The sequence below is a fragment of the Trichechus manatus genome, unplaced genomic scaffold (assembly GCF_000243295.1).
Source record: "Trichechus manatus latirostris isolate Lorelei unplaced genomic scaffold, TriManLat1.0 scaffold00205, whole genome shotgun sequence".
In the NCBI taxonomy this organism is placed as follows: Eukaryota; Metazoa; Chordata; class Mammalia; order Sirenia; family Trichechidae; genus Trichechus; species Trichechus manatus.
This window is the reverse complement of record NW_004444141.1, coordinates 2,267,532-2,292,694: the sequence shown is the minus strand read 5'-3', so window position 1 is coordinate 2,292,694 and position 25,163 is coordinate 2,267,532. Positions and strand designations below refer to the sequence as shown.

Genomic DNA, 25,163 nt, shown 5'->3' with positions numbered 1-25,163 from the left:
ATATAATCAGTGTTACTGAATTGTTCATGTTGAAATTGTTGAATTTGTGTATGTTTTTCTGTGTTTATTCTCAACAACAACAAAAAAATTTAAACAGCAGTATTATAGCTTGAGAAATTAATTTTGGAAACGTTTGAGAAATTTTAGTTGTTTTTTTAAAAATAAATTACAAACAGTTCTTACTATTTGGTCTGATAGAACAGTGTTTAGAGATTTAAGAGTTATGGGTCTAAAATCTACTGGCATAGGATTATGAAAAATTATTTTGTTTTCCTGTGTTTTTGAAATAGAACTTTCAATTGAGAGGAGGGAACGGAGGTGATAATCAGAAATAAAGGCCGGTTCTAGTCAAAGGAATGGATACTCTTGGCAACTCCAAGCCATCCTTCTCATAAAGTTTCCTTTAAATTATCCTCCTCAATTCAAAGTTTCCCTTCCCTACCAATTCCCTTCGGTTGTTGTTGTGTGCTGTTGAATTGATTCCAACTCATAGGAAGCTTTTTTTTTTCCCTTTTAACCACATTTTGTATCTTATAAATGTACGTAGAAAAAGATGTTTGCTCTGTATGCATGGTTGGTCAGTTAATTGAAGGAATATCTAATATGTGTAATACTGGAGTCAAAATAAACTTTTAAAAATGTATGGTATTTTGGGGGCAAATTTTGGTGGTAAATTATGATAAGTGTAAAGTGGAATTTTTTAATACAGAAGAAAGAGTTATTTTTTAATTGCCAAGTTCTAGTTATAGCTAGCCTCTGAGAAGTAGATGTGGCCTTGTGTAAAAAAAAAGACTATCATGTTTTGGACTGCAAATGTACTGAAACCTGAAGAGTCTAGGATTTCCACCTGGGCTTGATATTTTACTTTTACAAGATCTGCCACACTGTCCCTTGCCTCCACCACCCCTTTTTTAGTCCCAAATCCCACCATTCTTTCTAACAATGAGTAAAAATAACAACCTTTAAACTGAATTTTCATTATGGTAAAGTTACCTTATAAATATTTTTTACTTTTTAAAAGTAATATTGCTTGAGAGAGTGCCTAAGTAAGGCTTTAGATGTCTTTCTTATCTCAGAAATTGCATGAAGAGTGTAACATAATCATAACAAAGGAAAACAACTGTTTTTCACATAACTTGTTTCTTTTAGGTATACATTAGATGAATTTGGAACAGCCAGAAGAAGTACAGTTGTTCGTGGATTTATTGATGCTCTTACAAGAGGGGGTCCAGGAGGTACACCTAGACCCATTGAAATGCACTCCCATGACCCTTTAAGGTATAGTAATCAGACAATATTATACTAGTTGATGTTTCTTCCCAAGGAAATCTTTACTAGCATTTAGTTTTTATTAGGTATGTTGGAGATATGTTGGCTTGGCTCCATCAAGCTACTGCTTCTGAAAAGGAACATCTTGAAGCTCTTTTAAAGCATGTAACTACACAAGGTGAGCCTATAGTTTGTTATTGCTAAAGACTAAGCATAGACAATGATACATCGCTTCTCAGTTTCTATTTTTTTCCCCATACAAAAATTTGTACACACATTGTTTTGAGACCCTGATTGCTCTCCCCATACTGTGACAGCACACTCCTCCTTTCTACCCCTGATTCCCCATTTCCATTCAACCAGCTCCTAACCCTCTCTGCCTTCCCATCTCACCTCCAGACAGAAGCTGCCCGTTTAGTCTCATGTATCTACTTGAGCTAAGAGGCACACTCCTCACGAGTATCACTTTGTCCCACTGTCCAGTCCAATCCCTGTCTGAAGAGTTGGCATCAGAAATTGTTTTAGTTCTGGGCTGGTAGAGAATCCAGGGGCCATGCTTTCCGGGGTTCCTCCAGTCTCAGACCATTAGGTCTGGTCTTCTTACTAGAATTTGAGTTTTATACCCCTCCTTTCCTCTGTTCCATCCAGGGCTCTCTGTTGTGTTCCCTATCAGGGCAGTCATTGGTGGTAGCCGGGCACCATCTAGTTCTTCTGGTCGCAGGCTGATGAAGTCTCCAGTTTATGTGGCCCTTTCTGTCTCTTGGCCTGCTACTTTCCTTGTGTCTTTGGTGTTCTTCATTCTCCTTTACTGCAGGTGGTTGGGACCATTTGATGCATCATAGATGGCCGCTTGCAAGCTTTTAAGACCCCAGACGCCACTCACCAAAGTAGGATGCAGAACATTTTCTTAATAAGCTTTGTTATGCCAGTTGACCTAGATGTCACCTGAAAGCATGGTCCCCAGATCCCTACCCCTGCTACTCTGTCCCTCAAAGTGTTTGATTGTATTCAGGAAACTTCTTTGGTTTAGTCCAGTTGTGCTGACTTCCCCTGTAGTCTGTGCTGTCCTTTCCTTCACCTAAGATAATTCTTACCTACTATCTAGTTAGAAAATGACCCTGACCCTCCCTCTCCACCCTTGTAACTATCAAAGAATGTTTTCTTCTGTGTTTAAACCTTTTCTTGAGTTCTTATAATAGTGGTCTTATACAATATTTGTCCTTCTGTGACTGAATAAATTCACTCAGCATAATGCCCTCCAGCTTCTTCCATGTTACAAGATATTTCATGGCTTCATTGTTGTTCTTTATTGTTGCATAGTATTCCATTGTGTGGATATACCACAGTTTATCCGTTCGTCCATTGATGGGCACCTAGGTTATGTCCATCTTTTTGCTATTGTGAACAGTGCTGCAGTGAACACGGGTGTGCATATATCTATCTGTGTGACGGCTGTTATTTCTCTAGGATATATTCTAAGGAGCGGGATAGCTGGATCGTATGGTACTTCTATTTCTAGCTTTTTAAGGAAGCGCCAAATCGATTTCCAAAGTGGTTGTCCCATTTTGCATTCCCACCGACAGTGTATGAGTGTTCCAGTCTCTCCACACCTTTCCAGCATTTATTATTTTGTGTTTTTTGGATTAATGTTGGCCTTGATGGGGTGAGATGATATCTCATTGTAGTTTTGATCTCCATTTCTCTAATGTCTAATGATCGTGAGCATTTCTTCATGTGTTTGTTAGCCACCTGAATACCTTCTTTGGTGAAGTGCCTGTTCATATCCTTTGCCCAGTTTTTAATTAGGTTATTTGTCTTTTTGTTGTTGAGGTTTTGCAGTATCTTATAGATTTTAGAGTTTAGATGCTGACCGGATTTGTCGTAGCCAAAACCTTTTTCTCAGTCTGTTGGTTGTCTTTTGACTCTTTTGGTGAAGTCTTTTGATGAGCATACGTGTTTGATTTTCAGGAGCTCCCAGTTATCTAGTTTCTCTGCTGGTGCTTGTACATTGTTACTTATGGTTCGTATTGTGTTTATGCCATGTATTAGGGCTCCCAGCGTTGTCCCTATTTTTTCTTCCATGATCTTTATCGTTTTCGACTTCATATTTAAGTCTTTGATCCATTTTGAGTTAGTTTTTGTGCGTGGTGTGAGGTATGGATCTCATTTCAGTGTTTTGCAGAGGGATATCTAATTATGCCAGCACCATTTGTTAAAGAGACTGTCTTTTCCCCAATTAACGGACTTTGGGCCTTTGTCAAATATCAGCTACTCATAGGTGGATGAATTTATGTCTGAATTCTCAATTCTGTTCCACAGGTCTGTCTATCTGTTGTTGTACCAGTACAAGGCTGTTTTGACTACCGTGCCAGTATAATAGGTTCTAAAATCAGGTAGTGTGTGGCCTCCTACTTTGTTCTTCTTCTTGAGTAGTACTTTACTTATTTGGGGCCTCTTCCCTTTCCATACGAAGTTGGTGATTTGTTTCTCCATTTCATTAAAAAATGCCGTTGGAATCTGGATCAGGATTGCATTGCATCTGTAAATCGCTTTGGGTCGAATTGACATTTTCACAATGTTGGGTCTTCCTATCCATGAGCGAGGTGTGTTTTTCCAGTTATGCAGGTCTTTTTTGGTTTCTTGCAGTAGTGTTTTATAGTTTTCATTGTATAAATCTTTTACATCTCTGGTTAGATTTATTCCTAAGTATTTTATCTTATTGGGGGATATTGTAAATGGTATTGATTTGGTGATTTCCTCTTCGAGGTTCTCTTTGTTGGTGTAAAGGAATCCAGCTGATTTTTGTATGTTTATCTTGTATGCTGATACTTTGTTGAAATCTTCTATTAGTTCCAGTAGTTTTCTTGTGGATTCTTTGGGGTTTTCTGTGTATAAGATCATATCATCTGCAAATAGAGATACTTTGACTTCTTCCTTACCAATTTGGTGGTCTTTATTTCTTTTTCTAGCCTAATTGCTCTGGCTAGGACCTCCAGCACAATGTTGAATAAGAGTGGTGATAAAGGGCATCCTTGTCTGGTTCCCATTCTCAAGGGGAATGCTTTCAAAGTCTCTCCATTTAGGATGATGTTGGCTGTTGGCTTTGTATAAATACACTTAGTTATATTGAGGAATTTCCCTTCTATTCCTTGTTTGTTGAGAGTTTTTATCATGAATGGGTGTTGGACTTTGTCAGATGCCTTTTCTGCATCAATTGAGAAGATCATGTGGTTCTTGTCTTTTGTTTTATTAATGTGGTGGATTACACTGATTGTTTTTCTAATGTGGAACCATCCCTGTGTACCTGGTATATAAATCCCACTTGATCATGGTGAATTATTTTTTTGATATGTTGCTGAATTCTGTTGGGTAGAATTTTGTTGAGGATTTTTGTGTCAATGTTCATGAGGGATATTGTTCTATAATTTTCTTTTTTTCTGGTGTCTTTATCTGGATTTGGTATCAAGGTTATGCTGGCTTCATAGAATGAGTTTGGGAGTATTCCATCCTTTTCTATGCTCTGAAATACCTTCAGTAGTAGTGGTGTTTAACTCTTCTCTGAAACTTTGGTAGAATGCTCCAGTGAAGCTATCCAGGCCAGGATTTTTTTTTGGTTGGGAGTTTTTTAATTACCTTTTCAATCTCTTCTTTTGTTATGGGTTTATTTAGTTGTCCTACCCCTGTTTGTGTTAGTTTAGGTAGGTAGTGAGTTTCTACAAATTTGTCCATATCCTCTAGGTTTTCAAATGTGTTAGAGTACAATTTTTCATAGTATTCTGTTAATGATTCTTTTAATTTCAGTTGGGTGTGTTGTGATATCACCCATCTCATTTTTTATACAGGTTATCTGCTTCTTCTCCTGTTTTTCTTTTGTCAGTTTGGCCAGTGGTTTGTCAGTTTTGTTGGTCTTTTCAAAGAACCAGCTTTTTTTGGTCTTGTTAACTCAATTGTTTTTCTATCCTCTTCTTCATTTAATTTTCCTCTAATTCTTATTATTTCCTTTCTTCTGTCACCTGAGGGCTTCTTTTCTTATTCTCTTTCTGCTTGTTCCAGATGTAGGGTTAATGTTTGATTATGGCCCTTTCTTCTTTTTGGATGTGTGCATTTATTGCTATAAACTGACCTCTGAGCACTACTTTTGCTGTGTCCCATAGGTTGTGGTAGGATGTGTTTTTATTCTCGTTTGATTCTATGAATTTCTTTATTCCATCTTTAATTTCTTCCATTACCCAGTAGTTTTTGAGCAAGGTGTTGTTCAGTTTCCATGTGTTTGATTTTTTTCCTTGTCTTTTCTGTTGTTAATTTCTACTTTTATGGCTTTAAGGTCAGAAAAGATGCTTTGTAATATTTCAGTGCTTTGGATTTTGTTAAGGCTTGCTTTATGGACTGATAGGTGGTCTATTCTGGGGAATGTTCCATGTGCATTGGAAAAGAAAATATTCTTGGGTGCTGTTAGGTGGAGTGTTTGGTATATGTCTGTGAGATCAAGGTGGTTGATTATAGCATTAATTCTTCTGTGTCTTTGTTGAGCTTCTTTCTGGATGTTCTGTCCTTCACCAAAAGTGGTGTTTTGAAGTCTCCTACTACTGTTGTGAAGGTGTCTATCTCTCTTTTGAGTGCTGTTAGAGTTTGTTTCATGTATTTTGTAGCCCTGTCATTGGGTGTGTAAATATTTATTATAGTTATGTCCTCCTGGTGTATTGACCCTTTAATCATTATATAGTGTCCTTCCTTATCTTTTATAGTGGATTTTTCTTTACAGTCTATTTTGTCAGAGATTAATATTGGCACTCTGCTCTTTTTTGTGTGTTGTTTGCTTGATATATTTTTTTCCACCTTTGAGTTTTAGTTTTTGTGTCTTTAAGTCTCAGATGTGTCTCTTGTAGGCAGCATATAGACGAATCGTGTTTTTTTATCCAATCTGATAGTCTCTGTCTCTTTATTGGTGCCTTTAGTCCATTTACATGCAGCATAATTATTGATGGGTATGAGTTCAGTGCTGTCATTTTGATGTCTTTTTTTGTGTGTTCACAGTTTCTTTGTTTCACTTAATTTTCCTTTGTGTTTTCTTTTCATCTTTTTCATTGTTGTTGATTTTGTTTGCTCAGTCTTTATATTTTTCTAGTTTTTTATTTTGACTTGTAGGATTGTTAGTTTCCTTTGTGGTTACCTTAATATTTACCCCTATTTTTCTAAGTTTATACCAGTCTTTTATTTCTTTATATTGCCTTGACTTCCTCTCCATTTGAAAAATCTGTGTCTACATGTTTTAAGTCCCCGTTTTTTGTTTTAATGTTGTCATCTTTTACATATTGACATCTGTTTCCCTATTTTCAGTGTTTTAGCTTTGATTTATTTTTGTGTCTTCCCTATCTGGGTTGATATCTGGTTGCTCTGTCCTATGTTCTAGTCTTGGGTTATTATCTGATGTTACTAATTTTCTAACTGGAGGACTCCCTTTAGTATGTCTTGTAATTTTGGTTTGGTTTTTGCAAATTCCCTAAACTTCTGTTTATCTGGAAATGCCCTAATTTCACTGTCATATTTGAGCGACAGTTTTGTTGGATATATAATTCTTGGCTGGCAGTTTTTTTCTTTCAAGGCTTTATGTATGTCATCCCATTGCCTTCTTGCCTGCAGGGTTTCTGCTGAGTAGTCTGAGCTTATTCTTATTGATTCTCCTTTGTAGATGACTTTTTGTTTATCCCTAGCTGCTCTTAAAATTGTCTGTTTATCTTTGGTTTGGCAAGTTTGATTATAATATATCTTGGTGACTTCTTTTTGGATCTACCTTATATGGGGTTTGATGAGCATCTTGGATAGATGTCTTGTCATCTTTCACGATATCAGGGAAGTTTTCTGCCAAGAAATCTTTAACACTTCTCTCTATTTTTTCTGTTACCCCCCATTCTGGTACTCCAGTCACTCGTAGGTTATTCCTCTTGATAGCGTCCCACATAATTCTTAGAGATTTTTCATTTTAAAAAATATTTTTATTTGATTTTTCCTCAAATAAGTTGGTGTCAAGTGCTTTATCTGATTTCTGCCAACTCTGTTCTCCTCCTATGACTTTCTATTGAATTGTCTAATTCTGAAATTTTATTGTTAATCTTCTGGATTTCTGATTGCTGTCTCTCTGTGGTTTCTTGCAGCCTATTAAATTTGTCATTATGCTCTTCTCTGTTCTTTTTTCTTTCCTCTGTTGTGTGTTCTGCATTTTGCTTAATTTCCTGAAGAGTTCTGTATATTAATCTTTTGTATTCTGCCTCAGGTAATTCCGAGAAATTTTCCTCCTCTGCAGAATTTCTTGATTCTTTATTTTGGGAGCTTGCTGAAGCCATCATGGATTGCCTCTTTATCTGATTTGATATTGAATGTTCTCTCCGAGCCATCAATAAGTTATTATATTTATTTATTTTATGTTTGCTTACTGTATCCTAGCTTCTTGTTTTGTTTTGATATGCCCAAATAGGCTGCTCATATGAGCTAGTTTGATTATTGGCACCTTTGAAGCTCTAATGTCTTGTCACCAGGTGGTTAGATCTTTTTCTAGGTATGTGAGCTCAGGAGTCTGCCCACTTCTCCTGTATGGAGTCAGCTCAGGTGCCCAGGTAGATAGCCACCAAGTGTGTGGTGTAGGCTCTCACTTACAGTCCTAGACAGGCATGGGTGATTGATGTAGGCACAGCTATCTGGCTACAGCAGGGGGACACACTCTGACCAAGGCAGTGGGCTGACTGCTGCCCCCAAGTGTCCAAGAGGAAGGCGTGTCCCTGTTCCCTAGAGCGCGTAGGTTAATGGGTTTTGCAGCCAGACTATGAGCACCTAATGCTGTTGGGTGTAAGAACTGGGGAGCACCTCTTATTCTTGAGCCCCTATCCAAGGTGGCTAGGTGGCATGGGTGGAGCCACCAGTCCTCAGGTCCCTGATGTGGGTAGATGAAGACCCTGCTTAATTGGCTGAGCAGTGTCATGTCAAGAACCTGCAACTTCACAGCTGAAACAATTGCAGTTAGAGTTCCAGTATATACCCAGTTGAATTGCAGTAATGAGGGCCTACACTGTGAAGATGGGCCTGCACAAGTCTCTCTAGGGGGAAAGGCACTCAAAGTCCATGGATCCCTTATGCCTGTGCCAACGCAAAGGAGCTGTGCCTACCCGTTTGTTAATTTGTTCACTCTCCAAGCCAGGGAGAATGGCTCTGGGCGTGTGACGGATCCTACTTCTGGACCAGGGGACTTGGCAGTTGGTCAAGGCATTCCAGGACCCAGTGTAGAGCCGGGAGTGGGGACGTAAATGAGAGAGAGGTTTTTCCCTAAGGGGGTGTTTTTGATCTGCATGCTAGGCCGATTGCAAGTAGTTATCTTTCGCTGATTCAGGGCTGTTTCTCACTGGTTCCGGGTGGCTGTGTAGACTCTCTGGCACTGGGTCTGTCCCGGTGCGAAAAATGCACCTTCTGAGCACCGCCGCTTCCCTGCCTTACCGTTCACCCATGAGCTGCTCAGGCCTGAAGGGCTCAGGCTCTTGCCAGATCAGGTCTGGCAACTCCTTGCTGCTTCCAAACTGTTTCTCCCTCCCCCTGCCACGCAGTCTTGTTCCTCAACTCTGCCCTTGAATTTCAGGGCTCCCAGATGGCCATAATATATAATAGAATCAGTTGTTTTTTCGGATCTTTGTTTTAAGAGGGTCCACCGGAAGCATCTGACTACTCCGCCATCTTGACCCTGCCTCAGTTTCTATTCTTATTGCCCCCATCTTCACTGAGATAAACAACTTCACAGCTAGATGGAACAGTAAGGATCCTAATTAATCTTCCTCTCCCTAGGTTCCCGCTTATTCTGCAGATAGTCTTACTTCTCCATAAATACCTCTTTCATCCTATTGCTCAACTGTTCACCGTTTTAGAAAAAACCAGTTGTTGTCAGTTCCACTCATAGCGACTCTATGTGTTTCAGAGTAGAACTGTGCTCCATAGGGTTTTCAATGGCTGATTTTTCAGAAATAGATCACCGGGCCTTTCTTCTGTAGGGACCCTTATTAACTTCCTTATCAAGCCTAGCCTCTTCTGATTCACTTAAGACATTTCTTGAGTATGTAGTGTACATTATCTCAAATCCTCAAATCCTCTTTTAAAGGTAAAAGATGATATTATGTACAGTTTATTAGTAATAAAACTGAGGCTGAGTGACTAGCTTAAAGTCATTAAGCTACTTATTCTTTCATTTTTTATCACCCAAGCTGTTTTTCATTCTTACATGACTGTTCTAACGTTTTCAAAAAATAAATAATTACCACATTTTCCAAATGTACTTAAATTTATGTCTAATTTCATGAAATAAAACTTGATAATTTTTAGAATTCTGCTGTCCATTGTTTGTACAATTTCAAATCTTAATTGTGACTATCTTAAGATGTCTTAGAGTGTGCGGGGTTATTCGTTTTTAATAGGATTTGAAGAGAAATCTTGTGGCCTGGTAATGATTATTTTACATAGCTTAGCCACGTGAACTTCATGATAGGCCAGTGTGCAGATTGGTGGTACTAGTTAACCTCATAGTTTTTTAGCTATTCAATATTGAGATTATACTCTGTGTCTACGTTAGATTGGCTCAAAGTCTGCATTTTTTTGTTAAGTTAAATTTCTGTTTTTACTCTAATTATCCAGTTTAATAGGATGTATTTCTTTACAGATGTTTTTAAAACGGATGTCTTTGAGGCAGTTTTAAGAGATGGAAAGAAAAATAGATTGGAGTTAGAAGAAACAGGTTATTTTGTAGGAATGACTTGACTTTTCTGAGCCTTGATTTCTCCATCTGTAAAGTATGAAGGTGGTTGCAAGCAGTTAAGGTCAAGTGCCTACTTCAGTGATTGATAAATAGTAGGTATTTTGTAAATGTTAGTTTTCCACTAGATTGCAAAATATGATTTTCATCTTTGTTTCCTCACCTTATATGCTTAGCACCACTGCCTAGAATAAGGTGTTTGTAGAAGAAATGCAAAGATGTATTTACATTAAACCTAAGCAAACCCATCACCGTCAAGCTGATTCCGACTCACAGTGACCCTTTAGGACAGAGTAGAACTACCCTATAGGGTTTCCAAGTCTGTAATCTTTACGGAAGCAGCCTGCCACGTCTTTCTCCCGTGGAGTGGCTGGTGGGTTTGAACCGCCGACCTTTTGGTGCAGCTGAACGCTTAACCCCTGTGCCACCAGGGCTCCTTATATATTCATATTACTTCCTTCAAGTAATATATTTCACAGTCATTTTTCCTGTAACTCATATATTTATACTTTTTTGATGAAGAAAGAATGTTCATTTTATTAATTCAGTAGTCAAATGCATTAACAAGAATTACTAGACTGAGGTATTTACACAAATTAGCAATGTTCTAAGAGATACTGAACTTAGTAAAATATTGTTATGGTTCTTTTAAATGTTTGTTAATAGTGCCAGTAACCATATGTATTATTGTTTGTTAGCCTTTGAACTTAGGTGAAGTAAGGTATAATATGGAAAAATATCTTAAATTTTTTAATAATTAATTTTAGGTGTTGAAGAAAATATTCAAGAAGTTGTTGGACATATCACCGAGGGTGTGTGTAGACCCCTAAAGGTAATATATTTTGTTTTTAAAAATGTTGTTGAATCGACTTGATGGCAACTAACAGCTACATATGTTACCTAGTTAAATTGTCTTGTTCATGCTTAAGAATTTAAAGGAATACCAGCCTGAACGTAAACTGTAATTTTGTCAAATTAACACATTAATGTAGAATAATAAGATACATTTTAAAAAATTGTTGCCATTTTTCTCAAGAAAGAAAACTTTGAAACATTCTTAGTTTGCATATATTGACTTATTTTTTATGTTATCTTCTCCATAGTAACTTACTTAATCAATTCATTTAGAGTCTATTTAATTGAAGCAACTCACCTATAGACTTTATTTAAAAATAATATTTTATTGTGTTTTACATGAAAGTTTACACAGCAAATTAGGTTTTCATTTAATAATTTTTATTCAAATTGTTCAGTACCATTGGTTACGTTTTAAACAATGTGTCAACATTCTCATTATTTCACTGTTTGTTGTATTTCCATTGATGTAGCTTCCTTTCCCTTCCTTGCCTTCTCTTCTTTGCTTTTGGGTAAATGTTGACCGTTTGGTCTCATATAATTGACCCTTAAGGGAACACATTGCTCATGGGTGATATTTATTTTATAAGCCAGTCTATTATTTGGCTGAAAGCTGACCTTCAGAAATAGCTTCAGTTCCAAGTTCAAAGGGTACCCTAAGGTGACAATTTCAGGGGTTCCTCTAGTCTCTATCGGTCCAGTAGGTCTGACCTTATTTAGAAATTTGAATTTTGTCCTATATTTTTCTTCCCATTCTATCTGGGATCTTCTGTTGTGTCCCTAGTCAGAATGGTCGGTAGGGGTAGCAGGGCATTATCTAGTTCTTCTGGTCTCAGGTTAGAAGGGGCCGTGGTTCACGTGGGCTGTTAGTCCTGTAACTAGTTTCTCCTTTGAGCCTTTGATTTCCTTCATTGTGTTTACGCATACTCCAGTAGTAAAGAGTAGAGACCAATAGTTGTATCTTAGATGGCCGCTTGCAAGCTTTTAAGACCCCAGACGCTACTCACCAGATTAGCGTAAGACGTTATTTTTATGAACTATGTTATGCCAGTTTACTAAGTTGTGCCCTGAGACTATGGTCCTAAGCGTTTTAACTCAGTAAACCAATCCTGCAAGTTGTTAGGGTATGTCTAGGAAACCTCCTTAACTATGCCCCTTATGTGCTTTGCTATGTATATGGCTATATATACATGGCACAAACAAACATGTATACATATCCCTGCAGATACACCTATACCTGCACATGGATTTACTCACATATGCCTTCCTATATATCACCTATGAACTCTCAACACATTTGCTAAGGACATACTCTATTTACTTTATTGCTTCAAGCATGCTAGATTTTAAAATCTGTGTATTGTAGTAATAAGTAATGATTAACCCCAGGATAAATATTATTATTTATGAGTGTCATTACTATCAATACTATTTATAGTACAGTGAGCAGAATTTGGAGTCAAATTTGGTTAGAATTCCCACTTTGCCGCTTAACTGTGTTAACTTGTTCAAATTAGCTGACTCTTCTGCACCTTGGAGCCCTGTTGGTGCAGTGGTTAATACCTCAGCTGCTAATCAAAAGGGCAGCAATTCAAATCCACCAGCTGCTCCTTGGGGCTGTTCTGCTGTCTCCAGTAGGGTCGCTATGAGTCGGAATTGACTTGGTGGCTGTGAGTTTGGTTTGGCTTTTTGGTTTCTGCACCTTAATTTGCTCATATTTAACCTGTATATAAAAATATCCACTGTGAAGGGTCATTGTAAGGATTAAATGAGATAATGTAGCAGAAAGTGCACAGTTCCTGGTGCCTAGTAGGCCTACAACAAATGTTATTTTCTCTTATTAATATTTGGAGAATATTTTGCAATTGTTAGTTTATTTTTGCTTGTTAATTGACTTTATTATGTATAAATTGAGATAGAAGTTTTGTGATTTATTATCAAGAACTAAGATTTAAAACTAAGTTTCTTTCATTTCTAAGATTTTCTTTGGTATTTTGTCCAGGCAAGGAAATCTCAGATGATACACTGTATCAAAATTGATTATATTTAAAAATTAGATTATTGCTATAATTAGATCATCTTTGGACTCAGTTCAGTAAATAGCAAAGTATTTTGAAATTATTTTACTTTTTTCTCTCAAATGACATGTTTGATACAGTTTTGTTTTCAGACATTAATAGCTTATGTAAATGTTGCTTGTTTTATATATCAGCAATTATTTGAAAGATTAATAAAAAGAAAAGGTAGAACAAAAATAAAAAGTTTTCTTTCTTTGCACTTATCATACCTTTTGTAACTACATATAGTCAAGTGAAACTCCCAGTCACTTCAGTGAATAAATTAAACTTTGTCTTGTCTTTCCTCCCTGCCCCCCTTACCTATGGTATGTTTCTTATTACAGCTTTTCTTTTTTTTTTTTTAAGTGTTTGTATAAAGTATCATAATTCTAGAACCTGAAGGTTAGAATGGACCTTAAAGTTTCCTGTCCTAGTCTGACTAAGAAATATTATGATGTAAAAATGTTTAAAATAACACCCTTTGCTTTTATAAAGACATCATATACCAAAGCCAGCCTTTGTTTTAAAACGTACTTAGAAATTCTCAGTTTATCTTTCTTAAAGGTATATACCCATAAAGGTATTTATAACAATTATAGGGCAGTACTGTGTCCAGCTGGGAAATTTTAACATAAGATACCAAATGACAATGAAGAAAAATAGTAAGGAAGCAGAAATCTTTTCTTTTTTCTTTTAAATTTTTTTTATTGTACTTAGATGAAGGTTTACAGAACAAATAGTTTCTCATTAAACAGTCAGTACACATATTGTTTTATGACGTTGGTTAACAACCCCACAACATGTCAACACTCTCTCTTCTCAACCTTGAAGAACCTTTTTTTTGGTGAAAATACACATAGCTGCAGTTATACCATTTCAGAAATTTCTACATGTGTAATTCAGTGACATCGATTACATCTTCCCATTGTGTTGCTATTCTCACTATCCTTGTCCAAATTATTCCATCACTATTATCTCCAACTCACTGCCCCCTAGGCTTCCCATCAAACTTTTTGAGTTGCTGTTGTTAATTTGATCTCACATAGATAATTCTTTTTTTTTTTTTTGGTACCTTAGATGAAGGTCTGCAGAACAAATAGTTTCTCATTAAACAGTACACATATTGTCCTATGACAATGGTTAACAACTCCATGACATGTTACGACTGTCCTTTCTCAACCTTGGGTTCCCTATCACTAGCTTTCCTGTCCCCTCCTGCCTTCTAGTCCTTGTCCCTGGACTGCTGTGCCTCATTAGTCTTGTTTTGTTTTATGAGGCTGTCCAATCCCCGGCTGAACGGTGAACTTCAGGAGCAGCTTCCCCACTGAGCTAAAAGGGTGTCTGGGGGCCATGCTCTCAGGGTTTCTCTAGTCTGTCCGGCCAGTAAATCTGGTCTTTGTTTTGTGAGTTAGAATTTTGTTCTACATCCTTTTCTCGCTCTGTCCAGGACCCTCTATTGTGATCCCGGTCAGAGTAGTCAGTGGTGGTAGCCAGGCACTATCTAGCTGTGCTGGACTCAGTCTGGTGGAGGTCGTGGTAGCTGTGGTCCATTAGTCCTTTGGGCTGATCTTTTCCTTTTATCTTGTTCTCTTTATTCTCCCTTACTTCTGAAGGGATGAGACCAGTGAATGTCTTAGATGGCTGCTCACAGGCTTTTAAGACCCCAGACGCTACTCACCAAGGTAGAATGTAGAACATTGTCTTTATAAACTGTGTTATGCCCACTGAGCTAGATGTTCCTCGAGACCGTGGTCCCCACAGCCCTCCGCCCAGTAATTCAGTCCCTCAGGGAGTTTAGAAGTGTCTATGGAACTTCCATGACCTTTCCTTGTACAAGTTGTGCTGGCTTCCCCAGTATTGTGTACTGTCTTGCCCTTTACCAAAGTTACCACTTATCTATTGTCTGTTTAGTTCCCCCACCCCATCCCTGGTAACCAACAAATATTGTTACTTTTTGTGTGTAAACTTGTTCATGAGTTTTTACAGTAGCGGTCTCATACAATATTTGTCCCTTTGTGATTGACTTATTTCACTCAGCATAATGTCCTCCAGTTTTATCCGTGTTATGAGATGCTTCACAGATTCATCGTTGTTCTTTATCTTTGCATAATACTCCATTGTGTGTATGTACCATAGTTTGTTTATCCGTTCATCTGTTGATGGGTGTCTAGGTTGTATCCAGCTTTTTGCTATTGTGAACAGTGCTGCAATGAGTATGGGTGTGCATATGTCTATTCGTGTGATGGCTTTTATTTCTCTAGGATATATTCCTAGGAGTGGGATTGCATTTTGTAGTGCTTTTTTTCTTGTGGTGCTGACATTTTCTTTGTTCCTGTTACTATCCTGTGCTGAGTTCCTTTTGCTTTTTGGATTTTTTTTTTCATTTCTTCTGTTTTTGTAGGTTTTGTTTTTATTGAAACTTTATGTTTTTCTTCATTTTGATGAGTAGGTTTGTTAACTTTCTTTGTGGTTACCTTGTAATTTACGCTTATCTTCCTAGATTTGAACCAATCTATTATTACTTGCTATCGCCTTGCCTTCCTCTCCATTAGCAGGTTCTATACCTACACTGTTTATTCCTTCTTTTATTGTTCTGCTGCTGTTGTCATTTACAGATTAACCTCTCTGGTTCCCTGTTGTAATCTTTTGGTTTTCCCTAGTCCTTAAAGGTTCATTTCCTAGGTTGGTATCTAGCTAGTACAATCCTGTGTCCTAGATTCAGCTTGTGGTCTGATGTTGTTTGTTCTCAGATCGAAGGACTCCCTTTAATAAGTCTTGTAAGTTTTGTTTGGTTTTTACGTGGTCCCTTAATTTCTGTTTAGCTGGAAATGACCTAATTTCACCATCATATTTGAATGAGAGTTTTGCAGGCTATATTATTCTTGGTCGGCAATTTTTTTCTTTCAAGATTGTATATATGTCATCCCATTGCCTTCTTGCCTGCATGGTTTCTGCCGAATAATCTCAGCTTAGTCTTACGGTTTCTCCTCTGTATGTGACTTCTTGTTTTTCATGAGCTGGTCTCAGGATTCTTTGTTTGTCTTTGATTTTGGCGAGTGTGATCATGATATGCCTTGGTAATTTTCTTTTGGGGTCTCTCCTATATGGGGTTCGTTGAGCTTCTTGGATGGTCAGCTTTTCATCTTTATGAAATTGGGGTAGTTTTCTGTCAGCAATTCTTCAGTGATCCTCTCTGTGTTTTCTGTTTTCTCCCCGTTTGGAAACTCTGATCACTCGCAGAGTTTTGCTTTTGATTGTATCCCACATGATACTCAGGGTTTCTTCATTTTTCTTTGTTCTTTTTTCTGATTTTTCCTCAAACAGTTGTATCCAAGTGTTTGTCTTCAATTTCGCTGATCCTGTCTTCCATCGTTTAAACCTGCTCCTCAGCCCTTCTATGACACTGTCCATTTTTGAAATCTTGTTGTTCATCTTTTGGATTTCTAATTGTTGTTTTTGTATAATTTCTAGGTGTGAATTTATTTTAGCATTTTTGTTCCTGTGTTAATTTCTTGAATTATTCCATTTTTTTGTTTGTATTTTCCATGAATTTGTCTGCCTTTTCCATGAATTTGTCTATTTTTTTCTTCATTTTTGTCTGCTTATTGTTTAAACCCTTGGATAATTCTGAATATTAGGGATTTGAATTCCCTATCAGTTAGGTGTAGTACCTTTTCTTCTACTGGAAGATCATCCAGTGTTTTATTTTGGACCCCTACTGGAACCATCTTGTCCTATTTTTGTAAATGTTTTGATGTTGTCTGCTGTCTTTGGGGCATTCAGTGGTTATTTTCCTCATTTATTGATTACAGATTTGTTTCATCCTGCTTTTTTTTTTTTATTTGGTTATGTCTGAGCAGGCGGGCTGTGCGTTCTTTGTTGTTAGGAAGCAAAAATCTTTTTATGGTAAGGAAGAAAAATCCCTTTAGTTCCTGAAGTGATAGAAACGTGAAGTTTTTCCACATAACGGTAACATGTATTGCCTACTTCAGACAATATTTAACAGGTGTTTAGAGTAGTTACATATCACGTTAGCTTGATAGTGATGTACAGTGCTAAACTATTTTAAGGCTTTTCTTCCTTTATGACTTAACTTAGGTATCTGATATTTTCAGTGATATAGTTCCTAGCTGAGAAGAAAAATTTACTTTAATATTTTCTTTTGCAATTATAATTCCGATTATTTTTCTTAGTGTCTTAGGCTGGGTTCTCTAGAAAAGCAAAACCAGTAAAGCATATAAATATATTTAGAGAGAGATTTATATCAAGGAAACGGCCGACGCGATTGTAGAGGCTGGAACATCCCAAGTCCATGGATCAGAATAGAGCCTTCTCAGGATTCACGTGGCCTCAGGGGCTGGCGAGCCCGAGATCGACAGGTCGGAGAACAGGGCTCTTGCTCACAGGCTGTGAAGATCGATGAATCCCAAGATTGACAGGAAGACTGCAAGGCTTCTCCTGATTCACATAGCTGCGGGGGCTGGCAAACCCAAGATTGGCAGGTCAGAGAGCAGGGCTCCCACTCACGGTCTGTGAAGATCAGTGAATCCCAAGATTGGCAGATAAGCTGATAGCTTAAGTCCCAAGATGAACAGGAAGCAGCCACAGGAGCCAGAGCGAGCAAAAGGCCAGAACTTCTGCTTATATTCGGATGCAGGCCACACCCCCAAGGAAACTCCCTTCCAACTGATTGGCTACTCACAACAGATTTAATCATGGGCATGATAACATGTAAACACTGAGAATCATGGCCCAGCCAAGTTGACACAATCTTCACCATCACACTTAGTGATACGTTTACTTTTACATTCCGTTGGTATAAAATGTCATCCTTCTAATTGATAAACCACTAATCTTTTACTAATGATTCATGATATGGATGATTTGGATAAGCTGCTGTCACTTAGCCTTTTCTTTGTAGGAATGAGTAATTTTTAATTCAGGAGATTTTGATTTTTAGAAGCATGAAGAGAAATTGGCAATAGTAGTGGGAGCTCTTGTTGATGTACTATATATTTGTTTTACTCTGTCCCTTATTTGGAAACCCTGGTGGCGTAGTGGCTAAGAGCTATGGCTGCCACCCAAAAGGTTGGCAGTTCAAATCCACCAGGCGTTCCATGGAAACCCTATGGGGCAGTTCAACTCTATCCTATAGGGTCACTGTGAGTCAGAATTGACTCGACAGCAAGAAGTTTGTTTTTTTTGGTTTATCCTTTATTTAACCTTTTATTTGTCTTAATAATTGAAATATAGTAGAATAAATAGTTGTAAATGTATACATTCAGATATGAACTTTAAAGTTATTTCCAGTTTTAAAAATCTGTGCTCTAGGCTTAAAATTACATATAGATGAAATTATTTATTTATGGAGAGGATACTATGGATTGTCACCATCAAGTCTATTACTATAGAGGTATCTTCACCACACAACTGTAGATAGAAACATCAGAATTAATATATTAAATCTTTGTGTTTACATGTTCATTGGGTAAATTGACCCTTCTTTTATGTGAACATTCTAGATTGCTGAGAGATTACTGGCTAACGTTTGAATTTTCTTTCAGTAAAAACTTTAGTGTATTATATGCTTCCTGACCTTCTAAAATGATGTTGGGTTTTATGAAAATAGCTGTATATAAAAAAAAAGTGATGTGGAAAATAAAGCTGAGTACTGTATTGTATAATACAATCATTGTGCCCTCAGACTGTTGAACTGTCCAAAACCAAATGAAACCTGTTGCCATCGAGTTGAGTTCGACTTATACTGACCCTATAGGACAGAGTAGAACTGCCCCATAGGATTTACAAGGAGTGGCTGGTTGGATTCAAACTGCTGACCTTTTGGTTAGCAGTTGAGCTTCTCTTAACCACCGTACCACCAGGGCTCCATTGAACTACAAAACCAAAAAAAAAGAAAGGAAAACCAAACCTTTTGCTGTCGAGTGGATTCGGACTCACAGTGACCCTATAGGACAGAGTAGAACTGCCCCATAGGATTTCCTAGGAGTGGCTGGTGGATTCAAACTGCCGACCTTTTGGTTAGCAGCCGAGCTCTTAACCACTGCGTGACCAGGGCCCATTGAACTATACTGGGGAACGAATAATCACTCTAAGCAGCTGTCTCTGATGTTAAGGTGAAGAAGCTTTGCCATTTTCCCTTTCCGTTTTCCCTTCCCCCTTTGTCCCCTCCCTCATCAACACAAATTCTCTCTAAGGTACAGCTCTAGCTCTCTCTCTCTCTAACTGGAGAGGAGAACCACCCCTCTCTCTGTTTTTTTTTTTTCCTTATCTCTTCCCTGTCTTTTTTTGTGCTGTCGGATTGCCTGTAGTCCATTTTGCTACTTTTCATTTCTGTCTGTCTTTTATATTATCTCTGCTGCTTCTAGTAATAGAGTTGAGATTTATTGAGTACTTATGTGCCAGGGACTGTTCCGAGCACTTTCTGTCTGAGCCATTATTCCCAGCATCACTTTTAAGCTCTGTTAATAATTGTTTCTCTCCACTGCCATTGCAATTTTTAGTTAGTTGTTGCTGCTGCCACTTCTTTAGTGTCTTCTAGCCTTTTACTTTGTTATTTTTATTATTTCCCTGGCCTCATAGCTTTTGCTGAAAATGTTTGGTCTCTCGTATAGCTCTCCTAAGACAGTGTTTCTGTCTGGCAGATTAACCGATCTTGGTGTGTTGTGTCTAAGTCTGCTGGCGCCTTAGCCTTTCTTTGTTGTGTTATTGCAGCGGAAAGGATGCGACTTTCCCTCAAAGCCTCCATGTGTGAGGAGGTGGGAGTTTTTCTCTTCCTTTCCTCTTCCTTCCTTCTTTCTACCCTTAGTTACTTTCTTTTTCTTCCCTCTTTTCCCTCCCTTCCCCCCTTTCTCTCCTCCTTTCTTAAGGGAGTGGGAATGAAGAGTTATTTTCTCGATGCCTAGAAATTCTAGAAGGCACGTTGCCAGATAGCTGAAATGGTGTTAATCTGCTAAAGAAGAACTGCCTTCTACAGTTAACGCCCTTTATGTTTTGCCCCAAAATTATATTGAAATTCTGAAACGATCAGTTATTGATACGATATATAATTTAAATTACTGTTGAGGGCTTGGGCCTAAAAGAAACAGTGAAGTGAAAATTATGATTTTTAAGTTTAAATGCCGCTAATGATTGATAGCATTGTAGTAGTTTTCCAGTCTATTGCTTTATGCCAAAATGTATTCGTTTTGTAAATTAATTTTCTGTAAGAGGATTTTGTATGCTGAAAAAATGCATTTATAAAATCTTGTTTTAGCAAATCAGTTTGTTGGCATTATGACATATGCCAAAATCTAAGTACAGAGAAACTTCAACTTTCAGAAGCACTTATTAAACATCTCTTGTGTATGTACTGTTCTACCAGATGCTGCAGAGATGTAAAAGAAGCAGAAAACACAATGTCTGTGTTTGTATTTAGTATCTAGTTAGGAAAGCAATAAGATACAATGTAGGCAGTAGATATAATGCAGTATGTAAATAAGTACATACCAGTGTACTTTAGATGGTGTTCATTAGTGAGGGACTGTAAAGTAAGGGAAAGATCAGTGAGGGATGGAGTTTAATTTGGAAAAATTCCTGATAGTTAAGTTGAGGTAGATCAAGTTTAACTTTGTACTAGATCTGATTTTACCCTGCTAACCTTATAATTATACAAATATATTGGTGCTAATTTAACATTTGTCTGCTTTCCTATTCTGGGATTAATAGTCAAAAGAAATTTGGTTTAATAGTTTCAAGACCAGAATTCTTTCATCACTTCTGAAGATTTGGTGATAGGGCAGTATATTGCCCTGATAACCTGTTTTCGTAGCAGCTGCTTTTGCAGTTTAGTGCTGAATGAATTCTGTTACGTCCTGGTGATAGACCCCAGCAATGATCTCATTGTGTTGATATTTCTGGTAACAGCGGCCGTGAGCCAGATTCTCCAGGAAATGGATTATTGTTTGTGGAGTTGATCTGTGCTAAAGTGTTCCTGTTGTTTTACGTTCCATGACCTAATACTTTGAAATTCTATAGGAGGCATTTTGTGATTTCTGCAGTAAATTTTTATTTTTAAATGCTATTTATACTACATGTGATTAATGAAGAAAAGTTATGCTTTTAAGAAATGTTTAATTTCTCACTTTTTTTTAATAGGTTCGAATTGAGCAAGTAATAGTTGCTGAACCTGGGGCAGTTTTATTATATAAAATTTCTAATCTCCTCAAGTTTTACCACCATACAATTAGGTAAGTGAAATAGCGAAACATGCTTGTTAAATCCCCTATGATAGCTCATTTAACTTTGAACACAGTGTAAGATTATTTTGTTTTCATCTTGTGTATGACTAAGTATAACAAGCGAAACTTCTGTCATTTCCTTTTTTCTTCCTTCTCCAAGTGCAGTAGTCCCCGCTTATCCGTGGTTTTGCTTTACACGGTTTCAGTTACCTGTGGTCAACCACTATCCGAAAGGGTTAAATGAGTAGCATGATGAAATCTTGCGCTGTCCAGCTCCATCCTGCTCAGGGACCACATTCACATAACTTTTATTATAGTATATTGTTATAATTGTTCAACTGTTAATGTCTTACTGTGCATAACTTAAAGATTAAACTTTATCATAAGTATGTATGTATAGGACAAAACATAGTATGCATAGGGTTTAGTACTATCCGTGGTTTCAGGCATCCATGGGGGGTCTTGGAACATATCCCTCACAGATAAGGGGGTACTACTGTATAACTACACACACACGCACACACGCACGCACGCACACACACACCCCTGATAGAACATTATAAAGTAAGTATTTGTTGAGTCTTCCTGAATTTGTAAGAGATCTGTGGCAACTAAAGCAACTATATATTGTACTCAATAGGGTATAATGAGTGAAACATCTTATTCTGGATGTAAGTAACCTAATTCCTTCTTTAGCATTTAGTTTTCTATCAGTGATAAAGTAGCTTCTCTAAATAAATGCTACTTTATGGTATTAGGAACCACTTGCCTTATGTAAAATGTGATCTTTGACTCCAGTTTTTGCATTGTGGATATTTGTTGGTAGTATATACTTGGGCTTTATTAAAATGTCACTGTAAGACCATGTTATACGTGTAGGTGGGTTAAACAATATCCTTCAATGCTGTATTTTTGATAGTTCCATATTTTTCTATTAAAAAATGATTTTAAAACTTACTTTTTATCTAGGGTGCCAGTATCAGGAATAGAAAGTCAAGTGTTAAAGGCCAGTAGGGTTATAAGAGATCTGGGAGAGGTGTACGGGCCAGTAGTTCACTGGGCACCAAGACTACAGCAACGATGTTACCTTCCCCCTAGTAGCTCAGAGTAGACACCAGACACATCACAGCTAACAGATAAGCTTCATATCCTACTGGTAGATTTTCAAACAAAACTTAACAAGCCACAGGCTACAAAACTGATCAGAGACAGAGTTTGGGTTAGTTCCCTAACATTTTAGATATAAATGCTTTATCACCATTCTCCATGACTCAAAGCAGTAAATTAGGTTCAACTGCAATGTTACATGCTTCCTGAAATAAGAGAATGATAGGTACTTAGAAGAACAAGATCAGCTGAAAGCTGGACATACCATAGAAAATGCTGTGTTATGAAAAGAAGTGGTAGAATCATTTTTACATAATCTATTTAGTAATGCCCATGATGGTACTGCATGAAATTTGTTATTTGAACATAATGACAACTCTGTTTCTAATGTAGAGAGTGCTGGAATAGAATCATTTGGACTCTGAGAATTATAATTTTTCTGTCTTTGAAGATAATATTGAGGATGACAATTACTTTTGATACATTTTTTTCATGTACCTTTGTTACTGGTTCACACATTTTCTCATTTATTCAATTTAAAATTGACTGTATACATGTTAGTCTTCTAGGTGCTAAGGAAATAGCAGTGAACAAAACAGAGCTTAAGCTCACATTCTAATAGAGGAGACAAACAATTGAATAAGTATAAAATAAGATAATTTTAGATAGTGATAAGGGCATTAAAGAAAAATAAACGAGAAAGGAAATAGAAATTATAGACAGTGGCCATGTTTGAGTAGGTGTGTGTTATGTGTGTGTGTGAGAGAGAGACTTATTTTTGAAGGCATTTTGGTGGTAATATTTGAACTGAGACCTGAATAATGTGAAGGAGCTGGGCATGAGAAGATCTCACAGTGTCCCAGGCAGAGGTACACTCTGGCCCTCAGGCCAGGAAAAGCTTGCTTGTTGAAGGACTAGGAGGAGGTCCAGTGGTTGGAGTTGAATGAATTGGAAGGATTAAGGGGAGATGAAATCAGAGAGGTAGGCAAAGGCCATATCATGTAAGATTTTGTAGACCATGGTGACGATTTAGATTTAATATTGAGTGAGTTGGGGAAGACATGGGAAGGTTTGAGCTGATATATGATACAAGGTTACTCTGAAAATTTTGTGTATAGTGGAATGTGGGGGGTGGCAAAAGCAGAAGCAAGGAAGATATTTAGGAAGCACTTTGTAATTATGAACAGAGATAATGATGAGTTCGATTAGGATGATGGTCATGGCGGTGTTGACAAGTAGTTGATTCAGGATATATTTTATTTTAGAGCCAGTATGACATATAGTATAGATTAGATGGAGTGAGATGTGAAAGGAAGAGGAGTCAAGGATGGATTCTTGGCCTTTGGTTTGAATAACTGGGTGAATGGTGTTGCTGCTTCCTGAATTGAGGAATACTGGAGAGGAACAGGTTGATGGTGGTGGACTGGTAATGAAGAGTTCACTTTTGGCTGTATCAGGTTTGATGTGCCTGTGAACATACAGTGGGAGATGTTGAGTAGATAACACAGTAGATAACACACAGTAGATAACACAGAGGTCAGAGCTGAAACCCAGTGTGGTAGTTTTCAGCTGTAGAAGATATTTGAAGCCATGGAACTAGATGGAATAACCTAGGGAGTGGGTGTAGGTAAAGAAGAAGGCCAAGGACTGAGTCATGGGAAGCTCCAGCATTTAGTGGTCAAGAAGAAGAGGAACCCACAAAGAATGTTAAGAATTAGCCAGAGAATTTGGGGAAAAACAGGAGACAATCAAGATCTCAAAAAATTTTTCCTCCTATACGGTAAAGGAGCCTTGGTGGTGCAGTGGTTAAGTGCTTGGCTGCTATCTTAAAGGACGGTTTGAACCCACCAGCCACTCCGTGGGAGGAAGATGTGGCAGTCTGCTTCTGTAAAGATTACAACCTTGGAAACCCTATTGGGCAATTCTACCCTCTCCTCTAGGGTCGCTATGAGTCAGAATCGACTCGACAGCGACAGGTTTTATACAATGAAGCTAGATGGTGGTTTCATCAAAAGGCAGTAGTACACACACAAAAAAAACGGAAAGTGAGGGACCCAGGAAACAGAAAATCCAGCATTATTTTGATTCTATTTTCTCCCTGGAGTTAATATTACTTTATTCTGTGGTTGCTTACCTTCCCATGGTCTTACTGCTATTTTAAACCCAAACTCTTAAGTGGAAGTGTGTCTATCTACCTCCTCTGCTCTGATTTTATCATCCTGCTGCATATTTTCTCACACATCAAGTAACCCACCCACCCTCCTTCCCATCTGAAATCCCTCTTGCTACCCTCCACTTTCCTTCTCCAGTCTAGACTGGTTGTTCTCTAGGCTTACTGCATGACTGTCTGCTGGGGCTTATCTTCTTTACCAGCCTGCTTGTTCCCTGGTATTGAATTCCCTGATTCCATGGTCAAGTCTAAATAATATTTGCATTCTTATAATGTAAATGTACACGTTGAGTATTTATTTACCAGAACCTTGTGATAGGCCTGTGTTGGGAAGCCTGGGGAGGTGAAGTCTGTGGGTATGTTGTGGTAGCAGAGGAACATTGTGTAAGAGAGCTTGACTCTCACCTTCTGTATCAGGGAATTTGTATGTAATACCTGGCAATGCAGTGAGTTCCTTTATATGGCCGTTTGCCTTGGTTCTTTGGAAAAACAGCTTGAGAGATCTTTCCCCTAAGCCCTGGGGAGTTGTTGCCTTTGCCCTAGTTCTTAGGAGAAGTAATTTGGGGGCCCTTCCAGGGTACTTTCTACCTCAAAGGGTTTGTTGCTTCCCAGCAGAGGAGCCAGACTCTGCTGGCAGAAAATGTTACTTTTATAAAAGACCTGAGTTGATTGACATCTCATGTGTA

The 25,163-nt window shown here is 37.8% G+C and overlaps 1 protein-coding gene across 2 annotated transcripts in view; it reads left to right on the top strand.

Moving 5' to 3' along the window:
- Positions 1-25,163, top strand: part of COG6 (component of oligomeric golgi complex 6) — a 149,700-nt gene that overhangs the window by 53,281 nt on the left and 71,256 nt on the right. For both annotated transcript variants that reach the window (XM_004388073.1, XM_023742224.1), the window contains exons 9-12: positions 1,150-1,278; positions 1,356-1,447; positions 10,819-10,883; positions 21,118-21,209. In XM_004388073.1, the coding sequence (XP_004388130.1) occupies positions 1,150-1,278; positions 1,356-1,447; positions 10,819-10,883; positions 21,118-21,209 (378 nt within the window). The remainder of the gene's footprint in view (positions 1-1,149; positions 1,279-1,355; positions 1,448-10,818; positions 10,884-21,117; positions 21,210-25,163) is intronic.